This window comes from Vigna radiata, chromosome 5 (assembly GCF_000741045.1).
Source record: "Vigna radiata var. radiata cultivar VC1973A chromosome 5, Vradiata_ver6, whole genome shotgun sequence".
Lineage (NCBI taxonomy): Eukaryota > Viridiplantae > Streptophyta > Magnoliopsida > Fabales > Fabaceae > Vigna > Vigna radiata.
Genome location: NC_028355.1, coordinates 13,864,447 through 13,881,617, shown reverse-complemented (window position 1 = coordinate 13,881,617; position 17,171 = coordinate 13,864,447). Strand labels below are relative to the sequence as shown.

The following is a 17,171-nucleotide window of genomic DNA, read 5'->3' as shown; positions in this document are numbered from 1 at the left end:
AAAAGAAATAACTTCCATATTATAATTCAGAAGATGAAAATGATTTTCAAATTATATAATCTAAAAATAAAAATTAACTTTTACATTATATGATCCAGAAATCAAAATAACTTTTGAATGGTATACTCAAAAATAACTTTTAGATAGTGTAATCTTTTTTTTTTTTCAAATAAGTAAATTCTGGATTACATAATCCAAAATTCATTCGGCTTTTAAATTACACAATCCAAAATGCATTCGGCTTTTAAATTACACAATCCAAAAAATCATTTTTATGAGAAAAATTGTAGAAAACGTTTCCATTGTATTAATTTTCAAAAATCATTTAAAATCAAAACGTTATATTTTTTAGAGAATTTACTTAAATACAAAATATTTTAGAAAAAAGACTACACAAAGGTAGGAGAACGGGCGTTCTAAATTTATTACTTTAATTTATTCTAAAAAAGAGTATTAAGTATGTCACTCAGTATTTAAAAATTGATAAATTTATTACTTTAATTTATTCTAAATTTAATTTGACTTTTGTACACGGAATAATTGGTGAGTGGATCATGGTTCTACTGTTCGCATATATAATATAATTGTACAATGTGTTCTGTGGGGTTGACCTCCAATTTATGAAAGTTTCACTTAAAGACATAATTTATTTCAAAACTTGTGTTACACCATGTTTGGGGAAGCATTAACTCAATTATATTTCTAGTTTGGTCAAATTTGAATTTTCTTCATCATCTGAAAACAATATAATGTTTATTTCTATCAAAATTCAAATGATATTGTTCTTAATTATTTTTTTCAAATGATAATTTATATATGCTTGGTATTCTTAGTTCTTATAATGAAATATTGCAAATAAATTCACGTGGTATAAAACAAAAATTGAATCGGAAACACTAACACTAAATTCATATATTTAAATAGAGAATTTACTTACTTGTGTGGATGAGATTCTTAATTTCTTGGATATGTTGTAATTTGTTAGTTATGCAAAACACTCTTAGGGTTAAGTTTTGCAATCTCGGTTCAAGATCATTTTCCAATTTTCGAAATGTAATTTTTTTTTATTGAGAAAGTTGAATTTGGGAGGGAAGATAATATAATAAATAATTTATTTGAAAATGTTATTGATAATGATACGATAATCATACATGGTATTGTTTAATATTTCAATAGTAGAAGATAATGTTTATGACATTATTTTAAAACAAGATAATGGTAAGGTTCTCTCTAAGTACTTAATAAAAATAATTTTAATAGTAATAGAAATGTATTAAAAAAAATTACTAAAGAGAAGGTAAACGCAATCTTAAATTATTATATTGTATATTTCAAGACATATAGGATGATAGATATAACTTTTGACTTATAATATATCCATGTTGATAAAATAATTAGAAATGTTATTATTGGAGAACTAATTTATATGGTGTAACTATATATTTTTTAAGTCAAGTAACTCAAATATATGAGGGGTAAAGTAAAGAAATTTATATTTACGGTTTCTTTATGGAAAACAACCTAACAAAAACACTTTTAAAATTACAATAATATATGAGAAACAGAATAAAAAATCATAATAATAACCAAGAAAATAGAAGATCAATATTTTTAACATGAGAAGTAAAAATATATATAATAATTTTAAAATTGAAGAATAAAGAAGGAAAAAAGTAGACCAATAGTATATGAGATTTATTTTTCAAACCACAAACTTTGGTTCCATAATCTCAATTATTAAAATGAAGAGTCACATGTCACAAACCTATTGTTAAAATTTTAACTCAATCCAATAATTAACTAAATAATAATTCTAATTTTACTAAGATGACTTGATAAATATGGCAACAAAATTTGTCTTCCATTTTCTTTTTCAAAGGATAGAAAAATAACATATTCCCTTAATCTAGAAAATCCTTCTCCACTTACCGTAAGTCATACAATGTGATTTTGCTTTGGACTTTTTATTTATATATATATATATATATATATATATATATATATATATATATATATATATATATATATATATATATATATATATATATATATACATACTCAACCCAAGACATCTTTTCCTTCTCAATTACGTGGAGGTAATTATATGTTAATTTTATAGTTCTCTTATATTCTTAATTTATTAAAAAAAAAAATATTGTATGATATTAAGATTTATGATTCTTACACATAAATCATAAATAGCACATTAACCTTAATCTATCGAGATTCAATGAGAATGCACCTAATTTTTTTTATAAATCAAAGTCGATTAAGTTGGGTCTTATTTTATCTTTATTTTATTTTATTACTTTTCATAATAAACAATTTGTCTTTATATTTTATTAAATTACATATGAGTCTATTATAATATTTTAAATAAGTCACATATTAGAATTAATTCATCAATTAATTCTAACAGTAACAACCAATTTAACAATCTTACTATAAGATTCAACCTTCTTTCTTGATAGTGTCTTAATCATTATATCAACACCATTATATTAGTATGAATTTTATCTAACTTAACTTAAGATCTAAAGCATCACATTTCCAATTATACCTTATATCAATACGTTTAGACTAAGAACGGAAAGTTGAATTATTAACAAGATAAATAACACTTTAACTATCCACAAATAATACATTATTTTTCTACACAAAACTAAGCGTATGTAATAATTTCTTCGATCATAAAGCACTTTTGTAATCTTAATTGTCTACCACAATTTCCTATAAACCTAATCAAATAATTCGAAGTAGACTTTTTTGAATCAATATCTCTATTTTTACAACAATTTTATACTTTTTGTATCTGTTTTTATCAAGTTTAGCCAAGTTGTCTTTAAAGTGAATGACAGAATTATTTAAGCGTGGTTAAACTCCAAAGTAAAAGGAGGGAAAGTCTTCTTACAGAGATTCTCTTAAGTCAGTAAAAGTAATTATGAAATGATTATATTAACATGCATTTATGACTTAATTAAGCATATACATAACAGATAAATATTATTAATAAGTTATATATTTATTATTAATGATTTTGTTTATATATCATAAATATATATATATATATATATATATATATATATATATATATATATAATTTTAAAATAATTAATATATCATAAATCTCATATTCAGATGTTTATGTTACTACTTTTTAACAATAATAAATATGGTTAGGTAGATTCAATATTAATAATAAAAATATCCAAATTAATTTAATAAATTTGAGATCAATTTCAATGAAAAAATTTCAATATTAAAATATATTTCAGGAATCGTATTTAAAAATCTAAAATGGAGTTTCACAGCTTCAAAACACTATTATTGTTAGTTTATGATATTTCCGATTTTAGTGAAATTAATACTTCAAATAAGTTATTAACATTCTTAATTTTTTTTTTATAAAATAAATTTAGCATTTAAATATCAAAACAATGTTATCTATGATTAAAAAATTCCTCAACAAAGACTAAACTCAAATTTAACATACTAGTTAGGAATATTTTGGAAATTTAATATAAATCTAAACAAATAAAAAAATCTCAAAAATTACTTTCAATATTGTAATCAATATATGAGAGAATAAAAAATTGCAACTATATTTTGGCTAAAAAGGATATCACAGTTTTTTTTATAACAAAGTTAGCATTTTGCTGATATTAGGATTAGGTCAACATAATTATTAAAAAGTTATATTTAGATAATACTTGATAAATGTGAAGACAATTTTGTGTGATGGGGTTCTTAAATTTTCTTTAGATTTTTAAAAAATAATTTTTTGAATATTTCATAAATAAAAATTCATGTTAATCAAGATTTTAAAGAGGTTTAGAGAAACTAAAGAAAATAATTTCCATCCCAGCTCATTTGGAAGAAGATGTTTTATATTATTATTAATATCATAATAGAACAAAACAATCTATCAAAAACTAATATTAACATTAAGAATTAAGGAATTAATCAACGTTCGTCCTGTAGATAGTCTCATCACCACAATGATTACTCTCCTAACCCATATATAATAGAACAAAAAAAATGATTAGCCATAGTTTTGACTAATCTACTAATCAAATGATAAATTACAGAGACGTATATATATATACCCACTCACAACACTTAAATTACATACATGCAGTGTGTAATGCTCGACAACAATAAACAAACATCTGCATGAAGAAATGATGTTGCAGAAGATCTATCGAATTACGGAACGTATATAATCTTGTAAGATATACACATTCGTACATCCTAATTAAGTTTGTAGAGTAATTAATTCCTTAATGAAGTAATTGTTAAAAGTATTATGAGCTCAGAAGCATAATTGTTTATCTTGTGGTAGAATAAAATAGAAATTGAAATGCAAAATAATATATATTGTACGGAACATTCCCCAGAATCTACCAGACATGATGACACGCGGAGGACGGTGACGTGCCAACTCCTAAACTCATCTCAACCATTCATTCATATTTCATAACCATAAATAAACAAATGAGAAAGAAATATTGCAACAAAAATAATAAAATAAGTTGGAATTTAAATCTTCCTGTATTTTATTCTAAAAGTTCGGTATCTTATCTTCATAATTTTATAAGGGATCTAATTTTTTCGTTATTGAAATCTTATATCAATTAGAGATAATGTCAATGCATAGTATATAAGTAGGTGGAAATCTTACCATACAAGCTGGTTTGCTGGTTTTGTGGGATTAAATTAAGCTTAAAATTTCACTGCTCAAGAAATAATAAATACTTAATTCTACAAAACGATTAACCTTATCTTTAGTCGATGTGCGCCTTCCATAGATATTTCATAGATATTTTTTAGGATAACAAAACATTTAAGATAAAAAATAAAATAATTAACGGTAGTAGAAACTAATGTCAAATTCTATTAGATTTGTTTGTACATTACTCACGATTTTAATTCCAGTTAAATAAGATTTTCACAATTATAAAAACCGTAAGAAAAAATAGAGTCGATATTTATCCACAATTTTTCGTTTAATTGATGCTCTTTGTGGAATTTTCAAAATTGCCATTTGTTGTACAACTAAGAATAAATTGGTAAAACGGATATTTTTAAAAAATTGTAGACGTTTCATAGTTAAAAATAAATAAGTCAAATAAAAAGTTGTAGGGGCATGCAAATATATGATACAAAGACATCATATGGGTTAAAATTTTGTCTAATTTTAATTACTTTTAGACCAATTAAAGTTTAAAATAATTTAATCGCATAGAATGTAAAAATAAAACGTACGAAAAAATAAAAATTAGAAACAAATAATTTGAATTTATGAAATGTGTGAAATAAACTTGGAAAAATAAATAAGGAGATAAAAATTGTAAATAATGCATTCATTTTTTTTTCTAATTTAATGGTTAACTAAATGGTTAGTAAATAATTTATCTTTAATCATTAAAGTAAAAAAAAGAACTAATAGTAAGTAAAAAAAAGAGTTATTCACCATTGCAATATTTTATTTTTAATTTAATAAGTAAGATTAACTACATGATAAAATAATTTTATAGAAATAAAAATTGAAGAATAAATATTTAAAATATACTCCAAAAAAAATATAAAAAAATGAAGTTGTTGTAAAGACTTAGATTCTTGTCTAATATAAATTTTTAACATACAGTTCTCAGTATCGTTAAATAAAAGAAGTGAAGAACAAAGATGGTAAGTGTTGTTATATCCCTCTATACAATAAATTTACCTTGTTAAGATCAGCCTCCTTGTTTTTGGTGTTTTGAATCACCGCTTATCACTCTCACCAGTCGTAGTCGTAGGAGTAAAATGTTATTAATTAATAAACAAATACTACTTTTAACTTTTATTTTTTAACTACATAACGCTTTATTAGGTGGCAACTATATCATGATATTAATATCGTTAATCAGTATAAGAGATAACCAGACAAACTATATCTTTATGTCATATAGACTCTGATGAATTGCTTTCAAGACCATACCATTTTAAGGAGTTTGTAACTTTCAATAGAAAATTTGTAAATACATTTTGCTATAATGTAATTGATCTAAACTTATATATATAAATTATGTGATTCGTTTTTTTAATTTGAACTGAGATATTATTATTTGTTTGTGAATAAGTTGAGGCACAGTATATGTTGAAGATTTCACACAGTTGAAAGTATTAAAATAAGGCTTGTGTGATATTAAAGTGAAGCTAAAAATAAGAGGAGGGAAACAAAGGAGCCTGCAGGTTTGACAAAAGAGTAACATATATTTACAGAGATATGGAGACAAAAGCTTGGAATAATTCAAATTACGATGGGTGTGTTGTCGTAAAAACATGAATACAAGAACATAAACCACATCGTATTTTACAAAGAAATTTTTTAAAATGTTTTTGTCCTATCCTGAATTGCAAAATGAAGTACAGTATACCAAAGAGAGATTAAATTTGAAAAAGTTGTGATGAGTTAGTTGTATGTTTATTAGAAAGGAGATGCGAATAATTGATGTTTTTACTCATTCCTCTATGATTGGAAAAACTATCAAAGAGAGCCTCAGATATGAAACAATTAGCTTTAATTCCTAGGAAGAAATAAATTAATGGGAGTCTGAGGAAGAAGAAGAAGTCCAAAGGGAGGCAGAAAGCAAGCGCCGAGATTTCCAATCCAACACCAACTTATTAGTCCCTAACTCCTCCACCCGATATCCGTCGTTGAAAAGACCCAGTAGAAGCTTCGCTTGGCAATGATTGGCGAAGCTCATCGGGACTCCCCTGAACCCTGCCGCACCCAACCACTCCCCCCATGACCTTCTCTCCTCCAGCTCTTCACCCGTCCGATATATCCGGGCCAGCGAGCCCACTATCCTTGGGCCTAAGAAAATCCGCTCTACAAGGGCCCTGGCCCGCCCCTGCATCGGAAACCCAGCCTCCAGCGAGTCAAACACCGCCGAGTAGTGATGCAGCGAGTCCATGAACCTTCCCACGAACCCTCCCACACTGGACCCCACCTCTTCCTCCACCAAAGTCACCAGCCTCGGCTTCAACTCTTTCGCTCCACTCAAAAACGACGCAATCGAATCGGGTGCGCGATAACTCAGGTGCGGCAAGTTTAACATACAGTTAAAAACCAAAGCCTCTCCGCGAACCAGCTTCAGAGACGAAGGTTTAAACGTTTCGTCGGGATCCAACCTGCACTGGTGGAACGTGAACGGCTGCCCAAGGGATGCGGCGAACGCCGTCAACCGCCTCCCGGTCTCCTGAACGCTGGCGATGGAGCGGCGTCCGGTGCCGGTTCTGGACAATGCTGTGATTCGAAGGTGTGGGCCCGGTGGACCTGTTTTGTCGGAGGCAAGGGCCTGCATGAGAGAAGCCCACTGGACCCCTTCCATGATGTCGTAGTCCACGATGTGGACTCGGCGCTCGTGGGCCACGGCCTCGAGGATGGCCTGGTTGGCGGTGAAGTGTCCGAACTTGACGTAGGGAGACATGTCCTGAAGCAGTTGGAACGCCGCTAGGGTGTCGTTTTGATGATGATGATCGTCCCGGGGGTGGTGGGACCCACAAGTGATGTAGTAATGATGTTTGCTGTTATTATGCGCACCCCCGGCGCCTTCTAGCAGGCCCTGGAGTGCGTCGGTGAAGTAGGCGGCGAGCCTCTCCATGTTGGAGCCGTGCGAGGAGTGGGACACCAAATCCTTGAGCCGAACCAATATCACTCGAGCCAGGTCGCGACTCTTGGTGGCGCCGGTGAGGGCCTCCGCGGCGGCCATGAGCAGATGGACCAGTCTTAGGCCCTTGGAATCGTCGGCGGCAGCTGTTTCTTCCTCGGCGTCATCTTCCTCCGTTATGGAGGCGGAGGGGGAGTTGCTGGCGGCGTGGTCTTCGGGGCTGGGGTACTCGGTGGGAGGGTCGGAGACGATAGAGTCTATGAGGTGGTGGAAGTCATCGTGGGATCCGGTGAAGGCGTCCCAGTTGACGAGGGGGGACCAGTGGTTCCAGTTGCAACCGTAGTCGTCGTCGGAAGAAGGGTTGGTGTCGGTGATGGTAGTGTATCCGGAGAAGTGGAGGTTGTGGATTGCATCGATGTCTGTGTTCGTGTCTATTTCCATGGTTGTTGGAGTTTAGTATGTTGGTGGGTGGGGAGAAAAGAAGAGAGAATAGAAAGAAGGTGTTGATAGATGTATTAAGCAGATGTAGAAGTGGTATTGTGTTGTGTTGTGTGGGGGTCGGAGATTTATAAAGAGGTTGAGAGTAGAAGGAGGGAAGAAAGGTCTGGAGCATGCGACAGTAGAAGTCCAAAAATTGATGGCTGACTACAGAGTTTTGCGGCCGATGACTGCCCAGTTTAAATTTCATTTAATTTCAATAAAATATTACCTATTCTTCATCATTACCAGTGCCGTTTTTTATGGATTTATACAACTTTTTAACTTTTAATTTACTCATACCCCTTCTGTTTCTACTTATCTTCAAATTTTTTTAGTTGAATATTTTTAAGATGATTATGATATCTGCGTTATATACGAAGATATAATAATTACTTATGTTTATAATATAATTTGTTAATTTTTTTTATTCATATTTAGGCATTTGGAGGTTGATGAAGTTATTTGGATGAAATACGTTTGTGTCCTCATAAACATGATATAGAAATCATCAACATGAAAGCTAAGTTTTGTTCAAAAGTTTAATTTTAACCTCATACGATACATCACGAAAAAGACATATAAGCCTCAATATCTCATAGTGGTATCTCAAAGGAAAAATGTTAAAAAAAAAAAATAAACTCTCTCTCGAGCCTATCTCAGTGGCCAGGCCACGTCATCTTGAAGTGCCGCTCTCTCATTGGCGGAGACCATCTTCATCCCACGTCAGCACTTGGGGGGAATGTCTTCTCCTCTGCCATTGGTTGAAGTTCAAAAAGTCTCCACAGAGCTGAATTAGAAGATAGGAGTGCACACAATTTTCATTACCGAGATAAACTTCTAAATATACGAAGGGCTATGCAGTGTCTACCTTTAAGGGCACACACATATACTTTTGATAACGTATTCAGTGACATAAGTCCTCGTTTAGGGTTTTTAAATAAATGATCCCACCCATGCCTAGAGTTCTTTCATTGCCTTCTTCACAGATACAATAATCGATGCTGCCGCCAATAAACGTGACGAGCCAAGTTAATTTGATGTAGAAATTACTTTTCATTTAATTATGAGATCGTGTTAATGTCACACCTTGAGATATTATGAAGGGACATAATTAAATAGCCCTATTAGAAGACGACCCCGCGATTAGTGCTAATCAACACGTTAACAATGTGCACTATATATATACACATAAAATGCCTTTCTACATACCTAAAAGTTATGTGTATGAATCAATTTACGTACATATATACTTGTAAACATGCCATTGGAAAACGTACTTTGATGTTTGCTACATAGCTTGATTTTTTCATGTTCATGAAAGTTGACTGATTGCATTTTATATTCGTCTCGCTTGGCCAAGGAAGGAATCTAATTGTAAAAACTCTCACTTCTCCAATCAGTGTATAACCTATGTCTAGATATTATGAACAGATAAGGAGACTGTAAAACTAGAGACAATTGTTACTGAAACAAAATAAAAATTAAGACAAACTTTTCTTCAAAACAAAATGAAAAAAAAAATGGTTTGACACCAATAACTACATTTGACAACTACGGTCATAATAAAAGTAAATTTTTTGTAGTTATAAGAAAAAGAGAAAATGAATAATAATGAACTATATATCAAATGTATGGAAAAAACCTTTTGGATTGTAAAATATAATTGTCCAAACAAAATATATTATCTTTTTTGTCTCTTTAATTTACACGGGATGTCCTTTCATATTTTTTGAGCTAGTTTAAATCCTTCTATTTTATTTTCAAACGTGTTGAGAAACATAAGAAGAACTAGTCAAACATTAATATAACCATGGTTAATTATTATTTCGGTCTTAACTTTTGTGGTATATTTACTGAGTGTAGTGTTTTTTAGTTCAAATAAGTCTCATTAAATTGATTTATTTTTTCATTATATTTGTATAAATGACGTTAGCAATGTTTTTGTAAATGTCATAAGTTAAGTTGTAGTATCTTTTGTTTTTTTATTTTAACTTTTATGATTTATTTATTTAATTTTTTTTCATATATCAGTGTTATTGTCATGCTACGTGATAGTAATACTTGATTTTCAAATCACCATATGGATAGGAACATTTTTATCAAATATTTTTAAAAATTATATATGTTTAGAATATGTATTTTTTAAAAAAATTAAATTAAAAAAATAAATAATTTTAAATAGGATGATTTGATATATAAATTCTAAAACATATTATTTTAGCATAAGATATATAAATTATAGTAAACTTGTTTAGAGACTAACATTGTCCAATTTTAAACAAATTTAAACTTAATTCAATAAAAAAATAAATATAAAAGGTAAATAAACTGCAAAATATTAACATTTAACACTAACAATTGCATGATATATACTAACAATGACAATGATACATGAAGAAAAACATACAAAAATAAAATAAAATAAAAAATATAATAATTTGACATGTAACGTTTATAAAAACGACGTTATTATCGTTTATTTAAATCTAATGAAAATTCTAGCTAGTCACACAAACTTACCCTCTTTCAAATTTTCCTCGACAAACAACTTAAGTTTTGATTGTAGAATGAATCTAATCCACCAAAACAATAAACAAATTGCAGAGTAAATTTGTTTGGAGATCATATGCCCTAAAAATCACAAAAGGATATAATCATATAAACATATATGATAGCAGTAGATAGGACTAGTACTTACTGACATAGGACTCTTAATACCTCTTTTAACAGTCAGAGAAAAATATTATGATAATTACTTTCAAATGAAAAAACTTATATTATATATGTGCAATTAGAAAACTGTGTAAAATTTTCACATCATCATTATGTATTAATTATTCAACACAAAAAGAAAATACAATTATGGGTTAGAATTTAGTTTGCAAAATGTTTTTTTAACAATAAAATGGCCTATTTAAGAAATTTTCAAATATCAATCTTTCCGTCTATTCGCTTAAAAGTATTTGTCCCCTCCTTTAATTCTAAATATAAATAAGTTTTGTAATTTAATAATTTCGGATATTGATATGATTTCGTATATTTAAATTCAAACTGTTTGGATATCACTTTACTATAAAGAGATTAGGATGGAATTATTGATTTTGTGTATTTAAAATTTTACATAATATATATCATTACTTTTTTTTTTTACAATGATTAATTCATGTTAATCCCATAGTAAAACATATAGTGTCTTAAAATTTTAAAAAAGTAAGTTTTTAAAAATTATTTGTAGTCTTTAAAATTTAATACTCAAGAACTAAAATCAAGTTTAGTTAAATATTTAAGAGATTAAAGTAATATTTTTAAATTTAAAACGTTAAAAATAATTTATCCCAAACTAGTAAAGTTATAATTGAAGGTAGAAGTTCGTATCATACCCAACCGTATGTAATAGTTTCTCATTTAATAAAAGTATTCTATAAAAACAAATGTTTTTTTTTTCTTTCTCTTTCTCGGATCTTAAATCATTCACATATACTCCAATATTTTATAGTAACTGGCATGTCTAAAAAAAATATAAATCTGGCGTGTCTAAAAATAAAATATAAAAAACACTTACCCATTATTAACCGACAGTTTATATAATATATATTGCTCATAAATAGCTCCAATGAAAAACATACGTATGACCGTTTTAATTATGCTTCTAGACTAGTGTCATCAATGATTTTAGTTTGTTGTAGGGAAAAACCTAGAAATATGAAATTACTTGTCTTTTTAACCATCTGAAAACCAACTAAGAAAAGAAAACGACTCTAACATTTTATATCTATATTTTGTTTAACAATCAGTAATTAAAAGAACTTAGATAAGTACTAACGAATATATTCTTAGAATATTTAATGAGAAATAAACAAGTCAATGAATGTAAAAATTTTGAATTCTTAACATAAATATTGTTGCAATTTATATGAACCTTTTAATTACCGATCTTTATGATTCAATTTAAGCAATAATGATATAGTTTTTTTTTTCAAAGTCATCACATTTTTAAAGGGTAATAAATACCTCGTTTAAAAAATGCTTTATATTTTTAGTTATTTGTAATTAAGTCTGATGAGTTTAGTTCCAGTACTTCTGATAAGATTCAATTTGCTAATTCATTGAAACTAACAAAAAAAAAAGTAATTAAATTAGTAGGTAGATTTAAATTTCTCGATAAAATTATATATCTTTAAAGCACTCTTAACGTTAATAAGACATACTTTGTTATTTTTGCAATATTTTGCATGTATTTTAATTTCTCACGTCATTAATATATATTTTTATTTTCATTTTTATAAATTATTTATGTACGCAGTCAAAATACTTTTTCCTAAATACTCGTAGACAAAAGCTGGCCAATGTCTTATAACAAATAAAAACGAAATTTGTTGTTTAGATATATAAAAGTGCATTACTTTTAGAATTTATGAACGCAATAAGATTTTCAGTAAAAAAATATTTTCAATATATATCACTGGTTAGAAAAACTCATATTTTCTTTATGCAAGATAAAGTTAAAGTTATAAAGAATCTGGAAAAATAATATATTTCACCTATCACTTAATTGAACTTCAAATAAATAATTAACGCATAAAACATTTTAAATTGAACCTCGTTATAAGGATAAAGTTAAAATTTTAATCTGGTTCTTACAAGAAAACTAGAAAGAGTAATAATTAAGAAATGTATTTCCTATGTTGATTCACTAAAAATGTGTTGGTTATGGAGTTGAAGTCAACTATTTCTTAGATTAAATGTGTTTTGAAGATTCAAATAATTATCTTAGTTACAGTTTGTTTTATATGTTCATTAAGTTAATAATTGAGAGATTAACTACATAATATAATCAAATGTCAAAATCAATTAAAATTCAACCATTTAAGAAATGAATGTTTATTAAATGTAATTACTTACTTTTTAGCATTTTATTCAAAGTATTTATAATTTTTAAAATAAACTTTAAATTAACATATATGTTTAATTACAAATAATCACATCTTGTTCAATCAATTAGTGTTGATAATTTTTGAGTGGTCGAATCATTCAATCCTTTAAAAATAACTAATTATCATTTGTACCATATGGACCGGACAGATCAGACATAGACGTCCAGACGCGATCCCAACAAGTAGAGACCGGACACGACGGACGGTCCCACTAGCGCCGACGGTCCCAGAAAACCCCGTTTCAAGGACAACGACTTTCACAGCAAGAGCCTTCACGAATATTTGCATTGCTGCTAAGGCTTCCGAGATTGCGAGGTTCCATGAGAGCGATGCGGTCGGAGTTACTCCATAAACCGACCGCTCGGAACGGACGAGGCGCCATGCGTGGTTAAACGAATGAAACATTAATGTTAAATGAAGATAAAACATGATTAACAATGATGGGCCAACGATTGAGCCGTGATTAAGATCTGACTAATCCAAGGCCCATGACAAAAACTATAAATATAGGTCAAAGGTGATAGGTAGTTGGTTATATTGAATGCTCATTTATTCCTAGTGTTTACTTTCTCTTTCTATCTCTACCCTTTAACCATTTGTTAACTTGAGTGTCGGAGTGCCTTTGGCAGGTATTCGGCCAGTCTGAATAAAAGGAGTCCACATAGCGACATTTGGAGAATGAATTGACCGGACGCTTAGAGGAAATTGTATAGGAGGAGACCGATATCCACACCACCGGAACACCATTCAACCATTCGATAATAATTGATCGTACCGTTGTCTGATACAAATCTCATTAGTAAATGTATTTAGAGCACATACAGTAGTGAGTGTCAACTCATTTTTATAACTTAACCAACTTTCTGCAACAAAGGTTGCAATTCTAGAATCTGAAGATGTGTGAGCCAACTGCAAACAACTGCTTCTACAACATTATTCTTGAACTGACACTTTATCTATTCCTTAGATTAGTCGCACGGTAAAAGCATCCTTGTATCAGCATTACTCAATTTTACTGAAGTGATTCAATAAAGAGAAATTTGTTATAATTTATATATTATAATTTGTCTTCATATCTAACTAATAATTAGAGATCTCCATGATTAACACTTAGGAGATAAGAATTTTTCCAAGAGACATGCATTGTTTTTCCTAGTAGCTATGTGGTCGGCAATAGATTACGGTAAACCCTAGAAAATCATTTGTGAAAATGACAGTGAGTTGTCGGGCTAGCAACGAATTAAAGTTTTTAACCCTTCATTAAAATGGGCACAAGGCACGCCCAGAGCTTTAAATAATGAGAGTGGTGGTATAGTATAGTGACATCAGTGATAGTTAATAATATAATTTAGTAGCTGATGGACTAATAAAGTCAATGGTTGACTTGATATATGTAGGAGTTATATGAGATTGTTGCAGTAGCCATAAATGCACCCAAAGAGTTATTACCTAATCAAATGGCCGGCATGTTCCTCAAAACCAGGCAAGGAGGCAGTCCCATATTTGTGAGGCAGTTTCCCTTTTCACCACTCATAATCCCGTTCGGGCGGCAAACAAGATCGCTTGTCACTAACAATGTTTGTTACAATGTCATTGTATATACATATCATACTTAATTAAACAAACGCATGCATTTTAGATACAAAGAAAAAACCTTTCTACCATTTCTCATTTCTTCAAATAATAATGCAAAATCCAATAAAGATTTAATCAGTTTTTTAGACCAGGTTTCCAAGATCAAGACAATGAATTCTACAACTCCTAGATACATAAATAAGTATTTGCTGTCTCTTTTCTGTACACTCCTGCTCCACCGGCATGCGCTTCCTTACCTTATGGCATCTCATGTATCACAAATATAATCAAATGTTGTTTTACTTTCCTAATAAAAGCTTCGAAAATGAGGTTGTCTTGGTGAGAGATCCTACAGTATTTTAAGCAAAGGAATTCAAATATCTAATTTGATGTTATTATTATTCAATAACATATATACATATGATATGAAACTATTGATTTATTATGATGGTGTTTTAGAAGTTGTTCTTAGGGTTGACTTAGCCCTACACCAGAAGTCATATATACTCGGAGTGAATTATGATTAGTCAATAATGTAAAAATCTTAGCGTTGAGAACTAGGAAAATTAAATTGTAAAATTAATAATAGTTGTTTATATTTATTATGTCGTCAAACAGTATAAAGCTATTATGCTCCCTAAACAGACAACTATAATAAAAATGTCAAACATCATATTTTATAAAATAGAAAATTAGGGTTACATGCAATATGTGGTATAACATAAAAAAATAGCCACTCCTAGGAAATAAAAATAATTAGGAAGCAGGCAAGAGAATCTTTGGTCACAAACTAAAACCATTTTAATTAATATAGACTTTGAGATGGCTCTATAGTTGAGTCCCAATCTGCAAAGTGAATGTCAAACTGAAATAATTAGAAAACAAGTGAAAGTACAAACCCATAAATGTCATGCTTCGAAAATTCCAGGCACAGGTGTGATCTTAATCTGCCAGTTGTTGCATGAACAGTGTCCACAATTATTATATTCTAATCGTATTACACTAATCAATTCTCTAAATTTATAAAATATTGATAGCTATATTGATTTTAATACAGTATAGTTCAGGATTAAATCTTAACTATTTTATTTAATATATTCACCTCATAATCAACACAATATTTATAGATACGCCAAAATATACTTTTATTACTATAGAATATATTAATTCTGCTTTATTCTCAATACTTTTAAAATTTAATTTATGTTTTTGGTGAAAACAATTAAAATGATTTTCTTAACAGCTGATGGAATTAAAAAAATAAAGTAAGTTATACGATAAAAATAACATTTAGAAGACTAAATCAAGATATCGCAAGGCATTAAATTATGTGTAAATCTGTATTAAAAGCCACATTGAGATTACTTTAACATTTTCTTAAACCCTCCACTCACCAACAACAAATATAAGAAGTTTGTCAATTGTTTAGTATGTAACATCATTGTGTTTATTTTAATTATTAGTTGTTTTAAATTAAATTCATTAATTAAAAGATAATTATTTATTTATCTATATTAAAATTATTTGTAACATCTTATAAAAACGCCAACTTAAGATTTACAGATATAATTTGAATTACCTAATGAATCTTTAAAATTTCCAAGAAATTAGTTATAAACAATGTTAGTTTTTGTATTTTAGTCTTCCCGAAAAAAATCAACAAGTTAGTCTTTATATATATATGTGTGTATATATATATATATATATATATGTGTATATATATATATATATATATATATATATATATATNNTATATATATATATATATATATATATATATATATATATATATATATATATATATATATATATTTTGAGTGTGTTAATACAAATTTAAATTAATCACTAAATACTATGGTGAAGAGGATGAGATTCACTAGTAGTTTTCATTAAGGAGGCTAAGTTAGATAATTCAGAAAATGAAGAATTATTTATTAATTTCAAATAGAAAGTTAATAGATAAAATAAAAAAATTTAAAGACAATTAATGTGTGTAAATATGATTTCACTCCAAGGACATTAATTACTACAGAAATCGACTTAACATTGATTATGGAGGGTGTTCAACATATTAGAATCAATGTAGCTAGAAAGAATAGAAATTGAAAGGAGGTAAAGATTTTCATTGAATATAAAATTAATCTTAAAATTCCATTAAAATATGGATTATACGAACAAATTATAGTTTGCGAAACATATCTTCATTTTTTTTCCTTTAATTAATATTAGAATTCAAAAATATAAAGTAATTTTCTGTAACAATTATCTGTTGGTATAAAGTTAATTCTTAAATGTGATTGAAAAAGGAATATAAAATCTACCATTATTTATAGGAAAAGCAAACCATTACAGGTTTCACATTTAAAATAAAATTACAGACATTACTATAGTTAAATAAGGTAGAAAATAACCTTTTAAGATGGCTAAAATATAGATGTCCTACTCGCTTATGTTAATGTCTTCTTTACTAGAAAAAGAATTCGTTAGGCAAAATTTGTCAGAAATGTCTAAAATCAGTCGATAATGG

General features: G+C 28.7%; 1 protein-coding gene across 1 annotated transcript; it reads right to left on the bottom strand.

Annotated features, from left to right (window-relative positions):
- Nucleotides 1-6,193: 6,193 nt before the first annotated feature.
- LOC106761512 (scarecrow-like protein 26) lies at nucleotides 6,194-8,407 on the bottom strand. Its single transcript, XM_014645067.2, has one exon. It carries the CDS (start codon nucleotides 8,094-8,096, stop codon nucleotides 6,585-6,587), a length of 1,512 nt encoding a protein of 503 aa, XP_014500553.1. The 5' UTR covers nucleotides 8,097-8,407; the 3' UTR covers nucleotides 6,194-6,584.
- Between the last annotated feature and the right edge of the window lie 8,764 nt (nucleotides 8,408-17,171).